Below are 17,462 nucleotides of genomic sequence, written 5' to 3'. Positions count from 1 at the left end.
AGATTTCATTCCTTTTCATTTGTTTTTCACGCTGTTGCATTCTGAGATGATTTCATATTAAATCTGGAATTGAAATGGCATGGCTGGCACTAAGTAGAAGAGGAATTTAATTCTGGCATGTCAAATGATTTGTATTATTGTGTGGGACTGGGAATATTATACACATTAATATCTTAAACATAAATTGCGGTATTATAAATGCTGTGGTAAAGCTCTAAACTCACAAGATCATAAAGGTTACATTGAAAGAAATAATAAATATTTTTAAAGGCTGCAGAGCAGGTATTGTAGGGTAAACTATGGTTCCTGAATTATTTTAATTAAAAACAATAGACTAACTGATGTAGTTACTCTATTGGTACTTTATATTTCTAAAGATTCTACATATATAAGGTGGGTGTAGCCACTGTAACCTCATTTTGAAGCCTCTGTGTTTTGACTGCTATCATATTAGTTTTTTGAGCCAGATATTAACATATTTGGATGAGACAATGGATTGGTAATTTATCAGCTAACAACAGCCGTCGTTCTTAGCTGACTAATCTGAATAGATACACAGACACACATCTGCTAATTAGTGTTTGGTAACAATGCTGCAACTTCACCCATGAGAACTAAAGCACAAACTTCTTGGATGGTCGGTACCAGTGGATTTGAAACTAGGAGACAGGTCCCATTTGTGGCTTGGATCTACTGCAAGTGGGGCAAAGATGAAGAGAGGAAAAATGTGAAGTCAATCTGAGTTGAATGGATATATTTTTGGCATTAAAAAACAGGAATTTGTTGACGAACTTGGTGGCAACTTGGCTCTATTTTTATTGGTAAGGATTGATGGAAATTGTAGGGTGTGGGGCTTTGTTTCAGGTTCTGAAGTGCAGCATGCAGAAGCAGGAAAGCAAACCAGTGAGCATAATTTCAACAATACTTTGAAGTGTGCGCAGTTACTGTATCTGGGTGTCATTTGAACTAAAACATGAACCTTGTGAGCATTAAAAATCAGCCCTGCCTGGGAAATGTGTGGAAAAAAGCAGCTTAAATAGCAGTGTGCAATTGATTTGTCACTGCAGAATACATTTTTTAAAATGAGCAGAATTGCTGCACCGATTTTGTGAAAACTCAAGTCAGTCCTTTTGCAGAGCTCAGGCCAAACAACAAATATTGTGCAGTGAAATTATAAAAGCTGTAGTGCAATTTTATAATAAATAACGGATTTTTTTTCTATCTCATCTGAGTTTAAATATATCCTGCAAACTTATTGGTACACATTATTATCTGCTCTTGTTCAAATCTTTCAAGAAACAAATGGGCTGGTGCATGTGTGGTTGTGTGTGCGTGTGGTTGTGTGCGCGCGTGTGTGTGTGTGCGTGTGTGTTTGCAACAGCTGTTACTAAGAAAGGTGTTTACATTTCAGAGCTTTGTTTTTTCTTTATCTTTCTTTTTCTATAACACGCAAACAAACACACGCACACACACACACACACACACACACACACACACACACACACACACACACACACACACACACACACACAGTGAGCTTTTACTCTCATTAGTATTCTGTCTGAATTTATTGTCTTTCCCACTGACATTTACATTTAAATTGTTTATCTTTCAGTGTCTTGGTGTGTGTGTGTGTCTGTCTGTGTGTGTGTATGGCATGCGTGTGCGATACACACACACACGCGCATGTACCTGTGTGTGCTTGTGTGTAGCCAGTAATGAACATGCCTTTGCTGGTCCCTGAAGGCAGCCATTACTAACACTCTCTCTCTCTCTCTCTCTCTCTCTCTCTCTCTCTCTCACACACACACACACACACACACACACACACACACACACACACACACACACACACACACACACACACAGGATAATGTGGGAGGAGGAGGAAAGGGGATGCTGAATGTGTACCAGTATTAAGGTGCAGGATCTTAAATTTCCATTTGAAATCACAGGGATTTGCAGGTTGTTGAAGGTTGATGCTTTTTGGATTAAAGCTTCATTTGTGATGATTTTTATGACTTTCAACTCCCTTGGTTTTGTGCCAAAAATCATTCCGTTACCAGCGTTTATTCTAGAGTTTAAATCCAGTTTTCCGGTGTCTGGAAACTGGGGCATCTCAGATGAAAAATCTCTCAGCATCTGTCCAATTAAGACAGAAGAAGGCACCCAGTATCAGCACACTGGATTACACTGTGGATTAGCCAACAGACAACGTTTGGGTTCCTGCAGGGCAAAATGCTGTATATTTAGGGTTTTTCCTTCACAATGGGAATTTACACATCTTCCAAAAAGGTTTTAGTGAGAGCCCAAAGGAAATTATTTTTTAAGCAGTTTTGATAATCGGGCTTTTATTAAGTCAGGCATCCATCATCCATCATCATCATCTATTTTTCCAATAATGACAAAAAATATACAGATATTAGTGAAGATAATATAATACAGTCTTGCTGCCTTCACTGTAGTGTAATATAATTTTGTAGACACACCCAAAGAGCCATTCTGAGCCATCCTGATATCCATCTATCCATTTATTCATTTTCTGCTCCTCATCTGGGTTAGGGGTGGTGGAGGTTGAAGTCAACGCAGACATGCCCAGCCCTCCCTCTCCCCAGATACCACCTTCAGGTCTTCTGTGAGGAAAATGAGGCGGTGCCAGGTCAGCTGAGTGTCCTGGGCTCTCCTTCCAGTTGTTCATGTCTGAAACACCTCACCAAGGCGGCATCATATTCAGAAGCCTGAACCACCTCTAATAATTACCGTAGCAGTTCTACTCTGAGCCCTTCCCAACTGACTGTGCGCCTCACCCTTTCTGAGCCGAGGCACCCTTCAGAGAAAGCTCATTTTCACCACTCGCATCTGCAGGCTGATGCTTGCAGTCATTACCCACAGCTTGTGGCTATAGCAGAGGATAGAAATGTGGATATATGCAAGAAAATCTATAAGATTGCTTGACTATATATATATTATAGTCAACCATTCAAATTTAGAAAATTCTTTTTTTTGTCAATATTCTAAGGTTGGTAATTAAATCGGATCAATTTGGATTTGATTTGTGAAATACATAGAAAATATCCAAAAAAATAGTTTATTCGCTTTATTCTTTATTATACATTCACTTTACATCATATTTAAACATTTGAACAAATAATTATGTCACTGTACACACAGCAGCTTTTTCAGCTTGTATCAATTGCAAATTTTGTGCACAGTTGGACATTAGGAACAACAGGGATATTGTGCAATGGGATACTAATCGAACAGTAGGATAGTAAAGGGAGTAAAGGCAAGGAGGTGCAGTCATTTCCAAACTCCCAGTCAGGGCAGGAGATGGCTGCAGCTCCAAACCTTCCTCCAGAAGAATAAGACAAAACATATATAAGAGAATAGAATCCAGAGGAAGATGAGAAAGTGTCTGAAGATTTTTGTTGGGCTGACACAGGATGAAAAGCTGCTCATGTAATCAGACAAACAAGGACGACTCATTCGCTCAGATTGTGATAAAGTGTGTCTTTTTGTGTTTGTACAAAATGAAAAGAAAAAAAAAAATCTGAGAACACCAAGTGCAAAATGTAAAAACTGATAATCAAAAATCATTTTCTGATGTGTGTGCGCACGCATTGCTGATTGGTTGGCAGTCCATCTGGCTGCTTTTGTCTATAGGCATGCTGCCCCTCATGTCAATTATGTGATCACGCGTGAAGACTGTGTGTGTGTGTGTGTGTGTGTGTGTGTGTGTGTGTGCATGTATGTTTGCGTGTTTTTGTGAAAACGGGGGAGGGTGTAAGAAGGGGGGATCCAGATGTTCCGTTTATTCTCATTCTCCTCCATCATCACATTTAATTTAATCCATTTCCCTCCCCCACAGCATTGTACAGCAAGCCATCTGTACACACACACACACACACATGCAGCCTCCAGCATGCTAATGCTAATGTGTGTTAGCCCAGCCAGGTGGCTGGGTGGCCTCAAATGGGTCCTTGTGCACCTCTGGCTCTGTGCTGATTGGAGTGAATGCAGCTGCTATGAAATTATGTAGATCTGTTCGCCACTGTCTAAGTGGGTCACTCAGTGTGTGTGTGTGTGTGTGTGTGTGTGTGTACTACATCTTGTGTATTTTGGTGGTGCAGTCTTGTTAAAAGCATGTTTTTTATTGAAATTGTGCTGTACGTTTGGAAAGAAATTCCCCGATGATAGCTGGCTACAATAAAAACTGTTTAACAGCTATTTTAAAATGATACTGGCATGAATATTAATTACATTTACAGATAAAGTCTGATTTGGCATATGCAGAGTGGTCTTTGCTCCTATACTGGATTCGGGAAGACATTAACATGTTGGGAAACATGTACCAGTGGTGCAAATCTAATGAATAAATCCTCTCAGTGTCTGTAAACAATGACCACACTGCAGATAACAACATAACTGAAGCAGAGAATAGAGCCGGTTTTCAGCCGTTTGGTTCTTATCTTTTAATTCTCATACCTTCTCTTTCTTTGTCACTTGCTCCTGCAGAAAAACATGATGTGAATGGAAACAGGACTGTTCCACCTTTTCCAGAGGGAACAGAGATGGCCATGTTTGGTAAGTGTCTCCAAACACATACAAGGAAATTGATGCAGTTTAGCTTAAATGCTGATATGACCTAAAACCTGCATTGCAGCTTATTGTAATTGTAATTTCAGTGATTTCAATTTCAGTCTTTACTGCCTTGTTAACTTCAGTATTTCTTGTACATGCACAAGCCACAAAAAGGGGAAAATATAGTCATGTACACATACAAACAGAAAGTGGAGGGCTTCCTATTGATGGTCACGTTGACTCACATGAACTTAAGCATAAATGAAGCATTAGCTACCTACTTCTTCTCTACATGTAATATTAGACTAGTCACCCAATGTAATGCTGAAAATTAATTGAAAACATGCTGAAAAATAAACTCCAGTTATGAACCAGGCTTGCTTTTAAAACTCACAGCCATAGGCTTGTATGTTACGCCCAGATTTTTGCATTTTTAATCTGAATATATTTCATCACGGGGTTAGTTGCTGCATCCTTACCATTCCTGGATATATCTGTGAAATTTAAGTTAGCTATATAACACCAGATTCAATTTTTGTAGTTATTCTTCTTGCACTGTTGTTTTTAGACCTATAGCTGCAAACACTCTGCTTCTCTTCTCTTATAATTTGTGTAATTCACCTTCCAGAATAAGACAAAACATATATAAGGTTAGCCTACAAAATTAGCATTGCAAATAAAAATAAAACACATGCATACATATATAAATTATACTGTTTCATGTTGCTAGTACCAGATTTGCTTCATTGCACAGATTCAACAAGGAGCTGGAAGTTTTCCTCATTTGATCCATATTGACACGAACACGTTACACAATTTCTGTAGATTTGTTGGCCACAAATCCATGATGATGGTTCCACCAGATCCTACTGGATTATTGTACTTACCGTTCCCTTCGATCAGCTCAAAGCAATCTGACTATTCTCCTCTGATCTCTGGCATCAAGAAGATATTTTTATCTAGAGAACTGGACGGATATTTTCTAGGTATTCTCCTATTTTCAGCTCATTCTCTGTAAACCCTGGAGATGGTTGTGGGGTAAAATCCTAGTTGCAATTTTTGAAATACTAAGGCACATACAATCATGCCGTATTCAAAGTTACTTGAATGTGTCTTTCTTTCCACATTCAGAAAAAGCTGTTTTTCACCCCTCACTTTTGTCCATTTCTACACAGTGGATGTCTCTTCCATAGTGAGACGTCGTATCATGCTAATCTGAAAACTGGAGTTATGCAAGTAAAATAAAGTTTGTAGTTTTTAGCTGTGGATATAAGACTCTGTAAATATGGGTTTACTATAAAAGTCTGAGAACCGGGGTTATGCATGTAACCTGCAGTTTATTTCTGATTTCTGTATTTCTTTTTGTTTGTGTTCATCATCCACAGTTTGGTCTAAAGCACGCAAACAGTTCCTATCAAATCCACGTCATGAGATTTATGATTTTCTATTGACTACACTAAATGGATCTCCAACCGTATTACATGACACATGAAAAAACAATTAAAAGAAACAAATGTAGAAAGAAGAAAATAAGTAATTTACCATCCACCGTACAAACTCGACTCCCAGTCAAACGGCATCTCATTTTCTGTATTTGTCTGCCTTTATTCTTCATGTAAATGCTCACATCAAAGTCAAACATCTGAATCTTTGTGAGTTTTCTCTGCCAACAGAAGGTAATGAGGGACTCAAGTCAGTAAATACTCCCACAGATGTGATGCATGGTGTGACCTGGTCTTTACTGTCTTGTTAAATTGGATTGGTTGTTAAAGACTGCTGTTATTTGTTTTATTTGTTTTATTTATTTATTTATTTTTTCCCCTCGAAGGTATGGGCTGCTTCTGGGGTGCAGAGAGGAAGTTTTGGAGGCAAAAAGGAGTTTATTCTACCCAAGTGGGCTATTCTGGGGGTTACACATCTAACCCCACCTACAAGGAAGTTTGCACAGGTACCCTCTGCTTACCAACACACACATAATCATGTGTTTTCTACTGTGACTCAATAAATTGTGGAAAACAAGACACACATAAACAGAAGAGTGAATCATTTCCCACAGGCCCTATTATACTGGGGCATGGATAAGGCTGCTATTCATGCCTGACCACTCTGAGGAGGAGCTGTGTGTGTGTGTGTGTGTGTGTGTGTGTGTGTGTGTGTGTGTGTGTGTGTGTGTGTGTGTGTGTGTGTGTGTGTGTGTGTGTGTGTGATGTGTGTCCAGACCTCTCAGTCGGCCAGTAGAGAGTGAATCCATCATTAGATCTGCATCACCATCTGTCTCTTTTACTTTTTAACTTGGTTTTATTCTGTCAAACAGTCGCATCGATATGGTGCATAAGTTGGTGTTTTTCATGCTGTCTGTGTATGCAGCGTGTTAAAGACACAAAAATGAAAGAGAGCAGTTGGCTTTTGAGTTTCTGGAAAAAAAAATGTGAGAGCAGCATTTGAATAGAAAGTACCCTTTTATTTATAGTGATTATAAACATAGCAGCAAAAAGGAGGCCCGACTGGAGATTTGATGGTGTAAGTTTAGGCAATTTTTTCGTAAATGCATTGGAAGATCCCAGAATGAAGTCAATGACGACAAATATAAAAATGACTGCAGAAGGAAATAACAGGCAACTTCTAACTACAGGGGTTCTGACTGAACTATAATTTCTAACTTTTCTTTAATGGGAAATTCAATTTATGTCTATAATAAAATGACTAGCATTTAATAGCTTTTACATTTCCTTCTGCAGCGCCTACTGGACCCTCTATCGCCTTCAAACAAGTCTTGAGACAAAATTCTCCAGGTTACTGGACACAGATTTCTTTTGCACAAATAAAATCCGAGCGAAGCTGAATTGCAGTTTATTTCATTTTATCTAAGACAGGGCATGGCTCTGTAATTACACCTCCAAAACACAAATTGGTAGCGGGGTTTCCATGCTGCTGACTTGATTCTCTTACTTCAGAAAACTAGGAGTGAAACGGAGAAGATCATTTTTGAGATGGAACAAAATGAATACTTTAATTATTGCAGTGCAGACAAGAGACGGAGTTCATGCACAGAATAGCAGAGGTATGAAAACAAGGCGATGGCAGATTACACTGGCAAATTACATTAGCATTATGTGGAATCTAGATAGAATAACATCCCATAATGGATCACATTATGTTCTACAGAGGGGTTGTGCACATCAGTAACCATTCACAGCTGCAGTCTGCATCGTGACCATGCTACATTTCTGGGGAGGGCTAATTTAATCATATGAAAAATATCAGAGACTGATCGGCAGGTCAAAGGGAAAACAGCACATTGATACCTCTGACATGCATGAGTATACAGTTTGGTAGCATGATTTATCTGTCAGCAGAGGCTAAACCCAGAGGTGTGTTTGTGTTTCTGGACTTGGAGTCCTAGTTAAAAAAAACTCTGGGATACTTTTGAGACATTTGGCTTCACGTTTCAGCTCATTTATGTCCTTCTTTAATTGTAAGCAGACTGACAGCTATTTTACATTTATTCATGTTATAGAGTGATATCTTATCTGTATGCTGAATACTTTTGATGATACACTTTCAAGCAGAGGCACATCTTGTGAGTTTTTATTAAAATTCACCTTTCATATTCAAATGCAGCGCAGTGACAGTCCTAAACTGGCATTAACTAACTGCTCTCACTGTTTCTGAAACAAAAACACCTACCGCGAACCTGGTTTGAACTGCTGGATGTGTGTTTTAATTAGCACGGTATCTTGGCAGACTATTAAAAGAGGGCACTTGGCTAAATGAAGTGCTCCTCACACCTTCACATCTTCAAGAGACACACACAACCGGAGGGGGAAAAAAAAGATTGATCTGAATATTCATTGTTGGTTAAATATTTACAGTCAGATCTGCGTAGGTTCAAAATGTGATGATTATATTAGCATATTTTTCTCTTTTTTTTTAAGATAGAGCACCTGAGTTAGTATAGATGTAAAAACACTCCCACACACTTCATTATTTTTCTCACTTGCTGTCTTTGTTTCTGACTCTCTCACTCCACTGTGTGCTCGTCATTATTTGAGTTTGAAGCCATCTTCATACACGGTCAAAGGAATGTGTGTTTATTTTTACCGTTTGAAGCTGTAAAAACTGCCGTGAAGATGAGTGCTTGTGCCTGCAGCTTATTTGTCGCAGTTAATCAGGAATGGATGGATTTAATTTTTTAATTGTACATAAACCCGGAATATTATAAAGACACCGCGATAATTAAAATTATGGTATTTAAAAAGGAATTTAATCAGTTGTTAAAGTGAATCATTTAGCTCCTCCTCCAGGCTTTTCTTATATAGTACTGGGCAAAAATCTTCATCCACCCCCATTTCTTTCATTCTAGTAGTAAAAAAGGCACCAGTGTTGTGATGTGTCAGCACATAACAACTTTACAAATATCCAAACTTAAATGGTATATTTACACACTGTTACCTGCAGCCTGTTGCAAAAGTACATACTTTGTTTACATTTTGTTTAGTTGAACCAATGAAACAGACATGAAATACTATTTTATGACCAACAAGGTGATTCCCAAAGAGCTATTCACCATGTTGTGCAGTGCGTCATTAAAAAAAAAATCGAGGAAACTGGATAAGTGGAGGACAAAAGATGATGTGGCAGGTGTTAAAAACTTATCCTCAGCAGATGAACAGTATCTGAGAGTCGAGAGAGTTGCAGCTGAAACTTTAGTTGATCCAGGTGCTGTTCACTGAAGCCTCGTCGGAAATGGCCTCAGTGGAACAGTGGCTGTCAAGAAGCTTTTCCTAAGGAAAGGAAACAGGAAGAAAAGGCTGAGGTATGCCAAGCTACACTGGACTGAAAATCAGTGCCAATAGGTCTGATGGAGTGAGGAATCCAAATTTGAAGTTTGTGGTTCAAATCGTTGTCAGTTTGTGTGGAGGAGGTCAGGAGAGAGGTACAACAGAGTGTCTGCAGCCATCTGTAAAACATGGTGGAGGGTCTGTCATGGTTTGAGGCTGTACTTCAGCCAGTGGTGTTGGGGATCTTGGCAAAGTTGATGAAATTATGAATGCTGAAAAACACTGTCAGATTTTGATCCGCCATGCAATTCCATCTGGAAAGGATCTGACCGGCATGGCTCACAAAAGTTAGGCGTACACAAATTTTATAATAATTTATATAATATAATGTGTTTTTCTGGATACACTGTGCTTTTTCAGCATTCAAAGATTGATGACACCATGTCAGAGCACTGGCTATGAATTTCAGAAGGATCAGGCCTTAACTTAACAGAAAAGTTAGCAATAGTTCTTTTCCTATTACAGCTACATCCACGTCTGTCGTGCCTAGGCTGCTCACTAGGGCTGGGTATCATCACTGATTTCTATAATCCATCCATTTCTTCAGTATTGAATAACAGAAAAAATAGGCTTTCTTGTCCGAGGTCATTTAAGTGAAAAAAGAAAAGAAAAAGACAGCAGCCACAGCGCTGTGAACAACGGTAGACTGTTGGGTAATAAGCGAATGAATAATACAGAAAACAGAGATTGGAGACGGAAGCTGTTCTTGAAGTATAGAGAGAGAGAGCTAGCTGTGCATGAATGTGATTTTAATAGTCGTGGAAGCAAAACAGCAAAATTCATGACGCATTGATCAAATGTGAAGCGCAGTTTGCTGCTTCTTTTGCTGCTGGCTCGGTGAATTTTGGTTGGAGAGAGACAAAACCTGCAGCTCAGAATCAGCGCAAAAAGACGTAATCACAGCGCAGACCGGACGCATCAGAATCGCTAAGCTCCGACAGCGTGTCCGTCTACGGGCCGTCGGGTGAGAAAGCCGAGAAAGACAAAGCTGATTCTGATGCGTCGGTCCGCTCTGTGTTTACGTCTTTGTGTGGAATCAGTGTACCTGCTCTCATTTGCTGTTTGGTTGTTGTTGAAATGGTTTTGTGAGCTTTAATCTGAGAATCTGGCGTTTCTGGCAAAACACAGTTATATTTAAAAGTCGATTCAGGATTTAATGAATTGATATCGCTTTATTCAAGCTACTCACCTCCCACTTCCACCTGCACTTTCAACTGGACCACGGCCAATCAGAGAGGTCCCGCCCCTGACTATCTCTGATTGGTTTAGTCCACGATAGGGGCAAAATGTGTGTCTGTTGTTGACCACAGGGAAGGTTGCAGATTTTTTTTTTTTTTGCTACCCGAACAGTTGGTCGCACAGGTGCAACCAAAAAATTTTTTTTAGTCGCACCACTGAAAAATTTGGTCGCATTTGCGACCAAATTGGTCGCACTCTAGAGCCCTGTGTATATATATATCGTAATGTAATATTAGACAGCACAGAGGCACTAATCATGGCAGCACAGGAACAAGCTCTGAGCACAAGATCCATAAAGGCTGGGGTCTATCACACCAGACACCATGCACCCCAGGTGAAGACTGTGTAAAGATGTCCCTGAGACAATCCAGCACATAACAGCAGGGTGCAAGATGCTAGCAGGCAAGGCATACATGGAACGCCATAACCAAGTGTCCGGCATAGTATACAGAAACATCTGTGCTGAATATGGCCTGTAAGTCCCGAGGTCAAAATGGGAGACGCCCCCAAGGGTGGTGGAGCTAAGATCCTGTGGGACTTCCAGATACAGACGGACAAAATGGTGGTGGCTAACCAACAGGACATAGTGGTGGTAGACAAAAAGAAGAAGACGGCCGTAGTGATCGATGTAGCGGTCCCGAATAAGAGCAACATCATTATATATGTGTAAGGGATGGATATAGCCATCCACTGCAACATCATCATTGGTTTCTGGACTTTTCTGGCTTTTAAAGCCTTTAAAGAAGTTGCTGCTAGGGAGCAGTAGGCGAAAAAACGTGAATCATCTTGTGAGAGTGTTTCTGCATTCTGTGCAGAAATTTCGATGAGAAGGGTTTAACCATTGAACTCTGACGGCTGACATCATACAAGCTCAGCATTCATCACCTGAATAAAGCAGCTACTGAGGAATATCAACCCCTTGCGAATGAGAGAGCAGCCAAAATAGTGTCTTCTTTATCTTGGGGGTTATCAGTAGGGATGGGTATCGTTTAGGTTTTATCCGATACCGGTGCCAAATCGGTACTTTTGAAAGGGTGCCGGTGCTCAAACGGTGCTCAAACCGGTGCTTAAAGAATGGAGAACACAAAATTGGTCCAAAAACCTCTCATGTTTAGCTGTTTTTTTGTAAAAAGATAACAATGTTAGTAGAGCTGGGCGATATGAGATTTTTTCATATCACGATATGTTTTTTTCATTTCAGGCGATAACGATATTTATCACGATATAAGCCAAATAACTATATTTGTAAGATTTAAATGTGCCGTTGCTCACAAGTAAAATGTGAAATAATCAGCAGCTTGTTTTTAAATATTTATTTCCCATAATAAGTTCAACAGGGTAGATGTACTTAAGGAACATGAGACTTTTTCAGATAAATAAAGGCAAATATTGCAAACTACACAAAAGACAGCCGCTAAAGCGTTTAAGTTTCAAAATAGAACAAACGAAACAGACTAAATTGTCAATTCCACTTAGAAACAAAATATTAATTCTAAAAATAAATCTTAGTTTGTTTTACAGAAGAACAGACAAAACTGACTAACTTTTGTCAATATCAAATAAACTGAGAACTAAAAGGAAATTCTCAATCTCTCCTTGTTGTATAGCTTAGCTTTTCAAACAGTTTTAACAGTTACTTTAGTCTGACAAAAGCCGAATGACGAATTAGCGCTTCCAGTCAGAGCAGGGCTCGCAAAATCGCTAGCCCGACGTCCCGGGGCTAGCGATTTTTCCAGTCGGGCTACCAAAATCTATCTCTGCCCTGCCCGTCGGGCTATTGTAGGAAGGAAAAATATATGCCAATGCTTTTGCATTCTTTCAGAAATGTAGCTGGGTAATTATGTCATTGGCATCGGTGAGCCACTGTCAATATGTGACATATTGAAATCGCGTTTGAATTTGCGCTTGTTTTTTGCTTTCACTTTGCAATCGCGCGAACTGTGTATAGAGAGCGACAGTACTGATCTGTGAGTGATGATAATTTGTGCACCAATTCCTCTGACATCGTCTTATCAATCGTTAGCTTACTATGCAAACATGACAAGTGAAATCTCCCGCAGCAAGCTTAAACATATGAGAGGTTGATTGAGCAGAGAATCGCTGACCGTTATGTGTGTGTATGTAAAAGCAGCAGGATATATATTTTAGTTCTGCTGAGCCAAATAAGACAGGTCAGGGTGAAGAAGTGACAGCCAAAGAAAAGCTTACCACAAAACGGAAAAGTTATGACAAATCAGACTATAAGGCAAAAAGAAAGTGCAGCTTTATGGTTTCATGGACAAAAGAATTTCTGTGGCTGCAATATGACGAGCTAAATAACCAGGGCTGCACATAAGTGGTCCGCAGGTGCGCATTCGCTGTCAAAATAAAAAACGCGCACAAGATATGAAGTTGCAACGCGTGTTTGCATACATAAGATTTTCTGGAGGAGGACAGACATTTGTTTAGAACTCTTAAAGATGTCGAAGAAGCTCCTTTAAGCAATTACTTTGGTGTTCCTCCACCTCCAAAGAAATGTCAGAAGGAGTCCGAACCACAAAAGAAGCGCGTATTCTCAGAAAAGTGGTTGCAGGAGGTGAGCTGGCTTCAAACAAATGATGAACGCACAGAGATGTGGTGCGGAATGTGCCGTGAAAATCCCACTCTAGCGGACAAAAACAGTGCTTTTTATATGGACGCAAACGCGCGTTGCAACTTCTTATCTGGTGCGCGTCGTTTATTTTGACAGGGAATGCGCACATGCGGACCACTTATGTGCACCCGTGTAAATAACATAATGTTCTGCCGGGTGTGTTGTTGGTTTTCTCTCGATTTCTGAGTCGACAAGCGCCTTTGTTACTGGGACCAGTCATTTTAAGAAAGGCCCCCATTAGAACCCATGAGAAATGCAAGAAATGCATTATTGCTCAGTCTGCAATATCTTTCCCAGAACAAACACCAACTGCAAATAACATACTAAAAATAAACCTGAAAAATCTGTTTAGAACAGCGTACTATGTTGCAAAGAGTGAACTACCACTGGCAAAATTTAGCAGTCTTTGCAAACTTCAAAAAGCAAATGGCCTCGATCTTGGTTCCACTTGTCTCTTACCCGTGACTTCAGCGGAAATTTCAAAGTCAGGATCTGACACAGACTGATTCATGTCCTACAGTTCTTACAAGTTCATAGAAATTTCTGTTCAATTAGAACCAAGTATTTGAGTTGATGATTGTAATTTTTATACAATGTTGTAATTTGTTTTTCAACATTTTTTTGATTAATGTTTTGTTTCCTTTACAATATTATACTTTAATGTATAATATTGTAAAGGAAACAAAACAGGAAACAAAACATCAATCAAAAAATTGCTCTCTTTTTTTATTCGGGCTACTTACATTTATTTTGGGCTACCAAAAACTGAAGAGTCCCTGCCCGAAGGGCTACCAGGGATTTTGAAATTTTGAGAGCCCTGCAGAGACCGAGGCTACGTCCACACGTACACGGGTATTTTTGAAAACGGAGATTTTCCGTTTTCGTTTTAAAAAATAATCCCGTCCACACGTAAAGGCAGAAATGAAGGAAAACGCTGCTATGAACATGCCAAAGCAGCAGGCGGCGCTAGATTCCTAACCGTGCAGAAATGTTGGCCAATCAGAAGTCTAGAAGCCTCGGTGGGAAAAAGTAAACAAAGCTGCGGCATAGAAGCAGAACCGAGTCGTATGTGTGGAGGGACAGTAACTGTGTGTATATGTAAGCATTTAAACACTGCAGAGAGTAGAATTAACAGTAACAGTATTGTAGAAATTCATTTCACCGAAACAATAACGTGGTGCACAGTGTGACGCATGCACCAGTTTATTGTATTTCCAGACTTGCTTTCGGCACAATTTACAGTGCACGCTACTCTGTTTTTTGTCAGACTTGAAATAGCCGAAATACCTTCACACTACGGAACTTCTATGGCTCTTCCGTTCGACAATCTCTCCGGCATTGGAACCATCATCTGTTTTCTCTTCGGTCACGCTCGGTTGATTTTTCTAGTCGGTACACTCATTTCCTCCATTACCCGCTGGCTGCTTCCCAAACAAACACACGTGCGGCTTGGCACTTGTGCTGTACGTAACAAGTCACGCGACGTGAAGCTGCGGCTGTGATTGGTTCGGCTCTGCGCTACTTAATTTGGATCGGCCGACCTTTTTTTTTTTTTTTTTTTTTTTTTTTTTTGAGGACAAGAGCGACGAGGTCTATCGCGATAGCTTAATTTCTCTATCGAGTAAAAGTTATATCGCGATAGATATCGTTATCGTTCTATCGCCCAGCTCTAAATGTTAGCCTTTTCTGCAGCTATGGGGCATATATGGTATCACTCTTGGCTGGAAGCAGTGCTTAAACAATGGAAAAAACACAAACTTTGTCCAAAAACCTCTCATGTTTAACTGTTTTCCACTTTTTCTTTGGTCATTTTAGCCTTTTTGGCCAGGGTGAAGGGAGTATCTGCCATCAAACAAGAGGACAGCCGCATGTAACTACTACGGTGTTTGGTAGTTCACCTTACATGCATTAATGTAATAACGTGGTGAGCCTACTCAACGTAAATTACACACGAACAGCATTAAGCTACTCACGCAGAGAAGAACGGCTGCTGCTGCATCATCATCCATCATCATTTCTGCTACACTGGCAGGGCTAGGGGCCAGGACTCTCCTCTTCGGGTTTTTGGGGGATGTTGCTAACTCCGGGTCCGATAACAGGCACCACACCCGCAGTAGATGTGCTCGGTGTGAGGTCTCACAGCAAGCTATCAAATACGGTGCATTTCTCAGCTTTTAAAAAAACCCAAAAAAACCCCACTATGCGTCGCCAGGTGTTTCATCGGATTTGAGGTGTTACCTCCTTTGACAGTATCACAGTATCAGCTTAAAGCACTTGTTGCTGCTGAGTTTGCATATTTTGCTGTGAAGTACAGTCAGACTTTTGACCGCTTCGCCTTGGGCATTTTTAATCTGTAGCTCTGCTCTAAAAGAACGTACGTACCTGGACCCGCCTACTATCCTCGGAAACGTAAAATGATTGGCTAGAATCTAAAGTGTATCACAGCTCAGGAAAAAAAGCACCGAAATGTGCGCTGCTTTTCGGTCTGGTTACTACCGTTTATGTCAGAACCGGTGCCATCATGGCACCGGATACCGGTACCCATCCCTAGTTATCAGTGCTGCCACTGCTGTAATTATACAAAGTAAACATGATATATCATTTCTTTTAATTGTTTTTTGTTTTTCTTATGTTGTCACACACTGAATAACACAGCTGACACTCGGGGGAAGTGCTCGTCAAGTCTAGCTGTGCAGTCCCAGTGGGCTTATAACACCATAGTTCCAATTTGGTAAAATACCCACACAAACAGATTTATTCTTTCAGTCACCTTTTATGTTTAGTTGGTCTCTGTCTCTCTCTTATTCTGTGCTTAAGTGAACAACAAAAAAAAAGAGACACATATATGTGTTGTCTCAGCGGTACTGTTAAGTAATGTCCAAAAATTGCTGGAGGTCCACTGTCTTTGTGTCTTTAAATGGCAGCTGCTGTGTTCATTTCTCTTTTTATTATTCCTGGATTCTGCTGGAGTAGTTTTGTATAATTTACACTTCAAAGTAGTCCTTATTTATTTTTCATTGAGGAGTTCATCCTGTGTGAAACAATCATCTTTACCTCCCCCTTGACTGTCTACCTCCCACAAACAGAAGGTTTATGTCAGGATCCTGGGTCATTCGACCCAGCGCTCTTAGTTTTCCTGTGTTCCTGTTTCATGTCAAGTTCATTTGTTATTCTTGGAGTTAATTTATCGGTCCTAAGTTGCTTAGTTTATTGAGCTTCCCCTGCTTGTGTTACATTACATGTTTTCCCAGCCCGTCATGTCTGTGCTCTCCCTCGTGCTTCTCTGTGCTTTTCTGTCCACCTCTGGTCTGTGTCTCTGTGTATTTCCTGTTTACTTTGAAGGTCCATGTCTTATGTGAATGTGTCCTGCTTTGCTTCCTTGTTTCGCCAGCTGTGCCCTCCTGTGTCTCATTCCCCTCGTTACTTCCCAGTGTATTTAAACCCTGTGTTTCTCTGACTCAGTATTGCGTCGTCCCTCATGCTGTGTGGATCTCCCTGTGTGTTAATTTGTTATTTCCCAGTTTAGTTTAGTTTGTGTTGTATACTCGTTTTCCGTGCCAGCAATTAAAGCTGTGGTTTTGAGTTCATCCCTTGTGTCTGAGTCCTGCATTTTGGGTCCAACTCCTGCCTGCCACACAGTGCTTCATGACAGAACGACGCGACCAGACATGGACTCAGCAGGCTCCGCCCGGGAAATTGATTTGGCCTGCATCCAAGGTCTGGTAGAGCAGATTTCCCACACTGATGATGTCCGTGCCGTGACAGTAGGAATCAAAGCCATTGAAGCCATCCTCGAGAGGAACGCCCACTTTGGTCAACTCGGAGGATTTATGGACTCAATAAACATGGTGCGCGAGGCCCGGGAGGTACTGCAAGCCCGAGAGTTAGCCATTCTCGCCCGCTCCCGGTATTCAGCGCCGAAGCCACCACCGCTGCAGCAGCAGATGGAGCTCTCTGCAATGCAGCAGCGGCCATTAAAGCGCAAGGGGGTTTCCACGCCACTGTCGCGGAATTCTTCACCATCCACGTCCAGCTCTGACCACCGCTCACCTGCCTCTTTTCTCACAGCAATATGGTCAGAGGAGGAGTCAGATTCTACCTCTCTGCCATTACCGGCAACCACCACTATCTCCACTCCCATTTCCAGGGGGAAGCAGCAGCAGCGCAGG

At 40.7% G+C, this 17,462-nt stretch overlaps 1 protein-coding gene across 1 annotated transcript in view; it reads left to right on the top strand.

Moving 5' to 3' along the window:
* The window catches only part of msraa (methionine sulfoxide reductase Aa), a 63,658-nt gene that overhangs the window by 18,150 nt on the left and 28,046 nt on the right, over positions 1–17,462 (top strand). Inside the window, exons 2-3 of the mRNA XM_080882284.1 lie at positions 4,516–4,584; positions 6,410–6,529. Coding sequence (XP_080738410.1) covers positions 4,516–4,584; positions 6,410–6,529 — 189 coding nt within the window. The remainder of the gene's footprint in view (positions 1–4,515; positions 4,585–6,409; positions 6,530–17,462) is intronic.

This window comes from Rhamphochromis sp. 'chilingali' (assembly GCF_963969265.1).
Source record: "Rhamphochromis sp. 'chilingali' genome assembly, chromosome: 5".
Lineage (NCBI taxonomy): Eukaryota > Metazoa > Chordata > Actinopteri > Cichliformes > Cichlidae > Rhamphochromis > Rhamphochromis sp. 'chilingali'.
This window is presented reverse-complemented; position numbering and strand designations above follow the sequence as displayed.